This window comes from Apium graveolens, chromosome 1, assembly GCF_009905375.1.
Source record: "Apium graveolens cultivar Ventura chromosome 1, ASM990537v1, whole genome shotgun sequence".
Taxonomy (NCBI): domain Eukaryota; kingdom Viridiplantae; phylum Streptophyta; class Magnoliopsida; order Apiales; family Apiaceae; genus Apium; species Apium graveolens.
In genome coordinates, this window is record NC_133647.1 from 5,247,234 (window position 1) to 5,255,931 (window position 8,698).

At 39.2% G+C, this 8,698-nt stretch overlaps 2 protein-coding genes across 9 annotated transcripts; both read left to right on the plus strand.

Moving 5' to 3' along the window:
* Positions 1 to 401: 401 nt before the first annotated feature.
* LOC141720689 (uncharacterized) lies at positions 402 to 1,709 on the plus strand. The gene has a single exon (XM_074523617.1). It carries the CDS (start codon positions 402 to 404, stop codon positions 1,707 to 1,709), a length of 1,308 nt encoding a protein of 435 aa, XP_074379718.1.
* A 4,905-nt stretch (positions 1,710 to 6,614) lies between these two features.
* On the plus strand, positions 6,615 to 8,485 carry LOC141718999 (uncharacterized). Of its 8 annotated transcripts, none has more exons than XM_074521394.1 (3): positions 6,615 to 7,703; positions 7,740 to 7,808; positions 7,848 to 8,485. In XM_074521394.1, exons 1-3 carry the CDS (start codon positions 6,623 to 6,625, stop codon positions 8,315 to 8,317), a joined length of 1,620 nt encoding a protein of 539 aa, XP_074377495.1. In that variant the 5' UTR covers positions 6,615 to 6,622; the 3' UTR covers positions 8,318 to 8,485. The 8 variants fall into 8 exon arrangements, with proteins under 8 accessions (XP_074377495.1, XP_074377508.1, XP_074377512.1 ...); XM_074521407.1 differs by having other exon boundaries at positions 6,615 to 7,658; XM_074521411.1 differs by having other exon boundaries at positions 6,615 to 7,631.
* Positions 8,486 to 8,698: the final 213 nt, after the last annotated feature.

Sequence of the window (8,698 nt, forward strand, 5' to 3'; positions counted from 1 at the left end):
ACACGGTATGAGGCAAAATGTGTTGTGGAAGATTGTCCATGGAGAATTCGAGTTATGAAATCAAAGCGATCTGGTTTTTTTGTAATCACTAAACTACCCGCTGAACATAACTGTATTTTGAGGACACTTCAACGAGATCACAAGCAACTCACATCTAGGATGATTGCGAATGTAATTAAACAACAAGTAAGTATACTAATTTTTTCATTATATAGTTGTGCTAACTTTATATTGCATTATTATACTTTCTCTATGTTTGTATCAATCAGGTTACAGAGAGTCCATATTTGAAAGTAAATAACATCATGAGTCAAATAACATCCATGTACAACTACAATGTTACTTATAAGAAGGCGTGGATTGGAAAACAAAAGGCAATATCAGATGTTTATGGCGATTAGATGACTTCCTATAATAAACTTCCTACATTTCTTAGTGTTGTAATGCATTTTAATCCAGGCACAGTTGCTTTAATTGATGTTGAAGCTGATGTTACAAAGCCCAACACATTTATGTACAAACGTGTTTGGTGGGCATTTAAGCCAATGATTGACGGATGGCAGCATGCCCGACCTGTTATCAGCGTTGACGGTACCTTTTTAAAAGGAAAATATAATGGGAAGCTATTAGTTGCAATGGGATCTGATTCAAATAATCAACAGTATCCTGTTGCATATGGCTTAGTTCATGAAGAATCAACTGTCATTTGGTCTTGGTTTTTGTACCACCTTCGAATATATGTATGTCAAAATAGAAAAGGTGTGTGCATAATTTCTGACAGACATCTTGGAATCATCGAGGCCATGAAAAGGATGGAAAGTGGATTTGCTGGTGAGTGGGACATACATCGATTTTGTTTGTTGCATGTACGTAGCAATTTCTGTTCAACTTTTCCAGGTCCACATTTGAAGATGTTGTGTTGGGCGGCTGGTAATACATCTCAGTTACGAAAATTTGAGACAGCAATGGCGCGAATTAGGGAGCTTAATCCCGGTGCAGAAAGATGGTTGGGAAAGATTCCACTGAAAATGTGGACTATGTCTCATGATGGAGGTTATCGTTATGGCCAAGCAACAACAAACATGATTGAGAGTTTTAATGGTCTTTTACGTTCTGCTCGATTTCTACCAGTCACAGCAATGGTGGAGTACATATATTATCGATCTGTGAAGTTAGTTGCCCAGAGAAGAACCCAAACTTTAGATGATCTTCAAAATGGTCAAATTTATTGCAAAAAATCAAGGGAGTTATTTGAAACTGTCGAGAAAAAAGCATCTGCACATAGGGTTATTCCCTACAATGAACAAAGGGGTGTCTTCGAAATCATTACTGCACAATACAAAACCAAGAATGGATCTTGGAAAGGTGGTAACAAACATAATGTGGATCTCTATAGAGGTTTTTGCTCCCGTGGAAAATGGAGCCGATATCATTTTCCATGTTCACATATTTTGGCAGGTTGTTTGACTTGCATCCTAGATTGGAAGCACTACATTGAACATCATAATCTATCAACGCTTTGTGAAATATGGAAGTACGAATTTAACCCAATCTCTAATCAGGCATATTTGACATTTCCACTAGCAAATAATTGGGAGATGTACGGGGTTCTTATTGCTGATGAAGCCACAAAGAAGAAAAAAATAAGCGTGGACAGAGGGGTCAAAGCTCACGTATTCGTACTGAAATGGACAACCCTCGAAAGATGATAGTGTGTGGAAAATACGGACAAGAAGGGCATACAAGATGTAGTTCACGATGCCCTGAATATCGTCATTAGTATTTGATATCTATTAATTATTTATATTTTAATTTGTTTTGTTATGTATTTTATTTTTCTTGTAATGTATTTTATTTTAATGTTTGTGTGATGTATTTTTTTAATACTTATGTAATGTAGTTTTTAAATATGTATGCACGCATTTATTCTAATATATCATGTTTTAATTTAATTTTAATTTTATTTTAGTAAAATTTTAAATTAGTTAATTTATAAATAAATAAATTAGTTAAAATTAGCTTATTAAATAAAATAATAAAAGTGATAAAAAGAAGATTGTGCAATACAGGAAAGAGAATAAAGAGAGAAAACCAAAAACATAGGCAATCCGGAAACTTGAACTAAAACGTGGGTAGACCGGCAAAATGAACGACAAAGGTGGCAAAACAGGACTGGATTCAAACCCAAACCAGCCTTTAGATTAGACACCAATCACGATGCATCAGAATTCACTTTAATAATACCCCGCGGAGGAGGTTTCCACTTCAAATTTAAAGTTGAATTATCATTACTTCCACTCTGTTCAGGAACATTAGCTCTTCTAAAATCAGATAACAATGTTTTCGACATTCGAATGATTGCCTCAGGCTGCAAATCTACATTTTCATGGAATTTTCTGTTCCTTCCATTCCATAAGCCCCAGCACAGCATAAGAAACTCTGCAAAAGTCTCACAACCTGCATTTGTCATAGTCACAACCAAACTATAATGATACTATGCCTAGAGGCTCCCTCTTTAGCAAATTTATCTGCCTCTGCATTATATTTTCTAGGTACAATTGAAGAAGATTTAAATTTAAATTTGGTCATGCACCCATTGTACCTTTTGCTGTACTGTCTCAACAACCACAATTGAATCTGAACAAATGCCAAAATCACGATTTTAAAACATGGATGACACAACACTTTCTATAACATACTCAATAGCTGCATTTCTCGCTTCTATTGGATCGTAAGCTCGAATCATTCCTCCAACGCTAGCAGAGTGTATATTAAGGCCATCAGTCATGAAAGAGCCATCAACCATGCAAGTGAGCTCAAATATACTATGAATCGTATTCAAAAAATTATTTCTGCTTGATAAGCACTTGCTGTGATGCAACCCTTGAGTGCCAACTTCCATGCATTTTGGAACTTGATAGTTAAGAACTTGAAAGAAGAGAGGTAATACCATTAGGGTATATTACATTTAAAGGTTAATCACCGATCCAGTAGTCCTCCCAGAATAAGGTTAATTTACCGTCATTAACTTTCCGCTTTGGTTGAATAGCTGCTACTGATTGTATGTCACTGACTATAGAAGATGTAACAGTTGTACATCTTAGATTCTGAAAGTCTAGTACTGCGTTTTCATATTTTGCACATAGGAACTTATTCCAAAATGAGCTTTTCTCCTTCCGACCCCTCCACCACCATAAAAAGAGCAGTACTAGATTTCTCTGTCTCAAAGAAACCACACCCAAACCACCTTTACCAGTAAAGAGTCCCAGGATTTAACTGATTTTGAAGAGGAGCTGATGTTAGCACCAAGATAGTTTATGTCACCCACACAAACCTCATACCCTAGCAAGCTGGCCTAAAGTTACAAATTCAGCAGACGCTCATGATAACCATATAGCAGACTTTTGCCAAAATTTACCTTAAGACCAGTCATAGGCTGATAAATCTGGAGGATACATTTGATGTCCATGATTGACATTGTATCATTGTTAATAAAGATGATAGTATCATCACTGTACTGAAGGTGAGATGGTGAAACCGTGCCCGTTAACTGTCAGAGCTTTAAAGAAACCAAGAGCTTCCCCTTTACTCAAAAGAACATGAAGAACTTCAACAACCAAATTAAAAAGTAATGGAAAAATAGGGTCGCCTCGTGTGAGACCTTGCATTGGAACAAAAATTCCCAGTCAATTGCGTCAAACGCTTTTTCAATGTCAAATTTCAGCACTATACCTTCATTCTTGCCTGCTTCTAATCCTTTAATCACTTCTGCATCTACTAAATACTATCAGTTGTTTGCCTACCTTTCAAGAAGCCAGACTAATTGATTGACACAAGCTTCTGCAGAAGTTAATTTAGCCTAATAGTCAAAATCTTTGTAATTAGCTTCATACAAGAAGAGTTTATAAGGCTTATAGGTCTGAAATCCGTCACCTTAATAGGATTTGAGCTCTTTGGAATTAAAGTAACAAAAGAAGAATTTGCACTTGCAGGCAGATTTCCTGTTTTAAAGAAGCAGCTGATCATTGAGAAAACGTCCAATCTAATCACCTCCCACATCTTCTTCATATACTCCATGCAAAAGCCATCCGGGCAAGGTGCCTTGTTTGATGGACTTTGTCTCAATGCTTCCTCAAGTTCCAAAAGAGAGACATCCCCAGCTAGATATTTGGATTCTTAGTCACTCAATCTATTCAGTTGAAGATCACCCAGAGAAAAAACCTCGAATTTTAATTTTTCGTGATAAAAAGACTTAAAATGCTCAGAGAATGTTTCACTGATATCAGTAGGATTTGTGCATACTTGATTGTTCCTTGATATCTTGAGAATCTGATTTTTGTTCCATCTGTACTTTATCCAATTATGGGAGAACCTAGTGTTACGGTCTCCTTCAATCTTGCCTTTTGACTCAACATGTGAGCTCTAATCTCATATAGTTTGGACAGCTTTTCTAGAGGATTCTAACATTAGAAACTCCTGGGTGAATTGGAGATTTTCTAACTGAGTTATATGTGCATTCAGATCACCATTAACCTCATTATTCCATAACTTAACATGCCTTGTAATACTTCTTAACTTTCCCTGCATATCCATGCTACCCAACTGTGTTTATTTAAAAGATAACTCCTTTACAAAATCAGTATTTTCCATCCAGCAGTCAAAGAACTTAAAAGGTTTAGGACCCCAGTTCGGTTTGTTACTTACTAGTAGTATAGCCCTGTGATCTGAATTCTTTGAATCCAAAGTACAAACTTCCCAGTTGCCCTCCATTGCCCCTTTCCAATTCAGCAACAATCTATCTAACTTGCTGAGTATTTTATCGGGGCTGGACCACGTGAATATCGAACTATTGACCTTAACACCATGCAACTCAATACTTGAAATGAAACTATTGAAAGTTGTTAAATATATGATCCTATTGGAGCCTTCCTCTAACACCTTAAGGTTTTAGATGAGTTGGTTACTCAACATGGTATCAGAGCTTAGGCTGGCGGGAGGACTAAGGTTCGATTCCCAGCCACCCCCAACATTCTCACAATTTAATGTGGACACTAAAGGCAATTGATACCCCAAAGATGGGTGCCGATGTTCCACTCTTCGACCCATAAATGGGCTTTCGAGTGAGGGGGAGTGTTAAATATATGATCCTATTGGGACCTTCTTCTAACACCTTAATGTTATATTGACAACCTTTTCTTTCTTCCGGAGTTCTGACACAGTTGAAGTCTCCAATTAGGCACACGCAAGAATCTTAATTTAGTGCTATGATTTCAGACAGTCTATTCCAAACAATTTTCTTTTCATTAGACTGATGAGGCACATAGATGTTAAGAATCAAAAATTTAGCATTGAACGACAACAAACCACTGATTATAATCCAATGCCTGCAACATTCCACTCTCTCAACAGTAATCATTGATGGATCCCGAAAAATTACTAGACCTCCTAGCAAGCCATTAGAAGGAACTTCTTTGAAGCAGGAGTTATCAAACACACCCATTGAATACTTCAAACAATCATCTTGAATATTGCACAATGCCTCTTGGAGAAAAACTACCCCCGGCTTGTGCGTCTGAACAAATCTTTTGACGTTATTTCTACTGATAGAAGAAGCCAAACCTCACACGTTCCAACTCATTAATGAAGTGCAATCCATAGAAAACTTTAATAAGTGAGTATCAGATAAAACCAAGTTTAAATAGACTTGATGATGTTATTCAACGCTTCTTCCTCTGTGCCTTCAATTACCAAGCCCATTAATTATCCCGACTCCAAAATCTGATTTGCCTCTTCAATCACATTTCTGTTGTATGCCTTGATCAACTTGCTAATTTTGAGTTTTTTCAAGCCATTAACCACGTTAGACAAACATTTGTCAGAATTCTGAACTTCATTTTAAGTTTGCAGAGAGAAAATCTCAGTAGATGCACCATTCATTTCAGAGATTAACGTACTTTGTTCACTGTCTCTAGGCTTCCAGACAGATGGAACCAAAATATTCATGCTCAATAGCAGGGATCGGGGAATTTGGTTGAGAATTTGTGATGTTCACCTCTTTATCAGATCTTGTGGAGCACTTCTCCTTATCTGTGCCAATGTCGGGCACCTGAGGCAATTCATCTAACTGTTAATGCTTGTTATCGAATTCTTGCTGTCGGGTGAGATCTAAGTCTTCAATCCAATCACTCAAGTCACTGTAAGAATCACAGTTCGACTTTCCACTAGCTGACATGTTACTATAATTAGGAGTATTACCATTCTCATTCTTAGCATTATCACTACTCCCATCAGTTTAAGTATATGTGTCGTCCAATTCATCCACAAACTCCCAATCGTGAACAGATACTCATTTTAAGGCTATAAATCATATTTGTAAATAAAAAATCTCGTTATTGGCAAGCACTAGTGTATAGAAACAATCCAATACGTAGGGCAGGAAAAAGATAAATATAAACCATAAAAATGTTCCTAAATTTTTTATGAGAAAATCTATTATTACATCCATCTATTTTGCATACCGCAATCGTCTCTCCTCCTTTAGTTACCCTGTATTACATACTTTTTCAACATTAAATTAATTTCCTCAACAGCCAGATCATTTTATTACTTGATAAAATTGATTATGACGAAATCATTTGTTCTCGTCCCTCTTGCATTATGTTTAATATTTCAATCCCACTATGCAGCAGCACAAGCACCAGCAGAAGCACAACAACCGGTCCAAAATGCTGGAAAAGAGTCTCTCATTCGAACTGCATGTCAAGCAACCAGTTCACCGCCACTTTGTTCTTCAACTCTCAGCGCGATAGCAAATAGTCCGTATCTGAATCAGAAAAATATTGCTACCACAGCGGTTCAGGCTGCTGTCAAAACATCTGTTGCGACATTTGACCTGATTAATATGTCATTAACTGTTGATGTCCAACTTGTGTCGGATCCAGCTGTAAAACAGAGCCTTTCGGTTTGTGCTGAAGCATATAAGGCTGTGATTGATAATATGAATAATGCAAGTTCTTCATTGACACAAAATGTTAATATGGCTCAAGTTCCGAATTTTTTGCACGCGGCTTTAGATGCTGCAGGCAAATGTGAATCTAGTGGAGTTAAAAATTTTCATAAAGTCGTACAAATTGCTTCGAAAAATGTGGATTGTTCGAAATTGATCAAGAATTCCCTGGAGATTTTTAATGTTTTTTCCAATTTTATTCTTAACCCTAATCATGACCCGAAAAAAGCCGGTGCAGGTGCTTTGGGAGGCGGTGGTGCAGGTGGTCTTTTAAAAGGCGGTGCTGCAGGTGGTCTTTTTAAAGGCGGTGCTGCAGGTGGTGAAGGTGGTGGAGGTGGTCTTTTAAAAGGCGGTGGTCTTTTCAAAGGCGGTGTTGCAGGTGGGGCAGGTGGTGCAGGTACTGCTGGTGCTGCAGGTGGTGCAGGTACTGTTGGTGCTGCAGGTGGTGAAGATGGTGCAGCTGGTGCAGGTGATGCTGGTGGTGCAGGTGCTGGTGGTGCTGCAGGTGGTGAAGCTGGTGCTGCAGGTGTTGAAGCTGGTGCAGCTGGTGCAGGTGGCGCAGGTGGTGCTGGCGGTGAAGGTGGTTCAAGCGGTGCAGGTGGCGCAGGTGGTCTTTTTAAAGGCGGTGGTGCAGGTGGTCTTTTTAAAGGCGGTGCTGCAAATAGTGGAGGTGGTGCGGGTGGTCTTTTTAAAGGCGGTGGTCTTTTTAAAGGCGGTGCTGCAGGTGGTGCAGGTGCTGCAGGTGGTGCAGGTGCTGCAGGTGGTGCAGGTGCTGCAACTGCAGGTGGTGCAGGTGGTGCAGGTGCTGCAACTGCAGGTGGTGCAGGTGCTGCACCTGCAGGTGGTGAAGGTGGCGCAAGTGGTGAAGGTGGCGCAGAAGGTGGTGCAAGTGGTGCAGGTGGCGCAGGTGGTCTTTTTAAAGGCGGTGGTGCAGGTGGTCTTTTTAAAGGCGGTGCTGCAAGTGGTGGAGGTGGCGCAGGTGGTCTTTTTAAAGGTGGTGGTCTTTTTAAAGGCGGTGCTTCTATGAAGGGAGGCGGGGGTGCTTCTGTGCAGGGAAGCGGTGGTGCAGCTGCTGCAGGAGGTGGCAGTGCTGATGTGCAGGGAGGCGGAGGGGCACCTGCTGCAGGAGGCGGAGGTGCAGATGTGCAGGGAGGCGCTGGTGCACCTTCTGCAGGAGGCAGCAGTGCTGATGTGCAGGGAGGAGGAGGTGATGCTTCTGTGCAGGGAGGCGGTGATGCTTTGATGGGAGGCGGGGCTCCTGCAGCTAGTGCTCCTCAAATTTCAAACAGAAAGCTACTGACACTAATGTAATATTCCAGAACAGTTAAAAGACTGGGATGTACATATTTAATTACCACAATGTACAGGACTATGATCACTGTAATTAGGATTAGTTTTTTATTACCTATTTTTTTAGTTTTATCCAATTACTAATAAAATTCTAAACGTGTATACAATATATATCTGTCCATTCCATAATTCTTGTTATAGTTTCTTCCCCTCACTGTAATATGTATAGAAAGCATTTACTTAGGCATGAAAAGACTCTTAGTACATTATAAAGTACATTATAATATGTGATTCTAACTACTTCATGAGAGTAAGCTCAAGCGATAAAGTTATATATTGTCGTTCTCATGTCTTGAGTTCGATTTTTGCCTCTATTGAAAATTTATGTTGAACGGATACTAG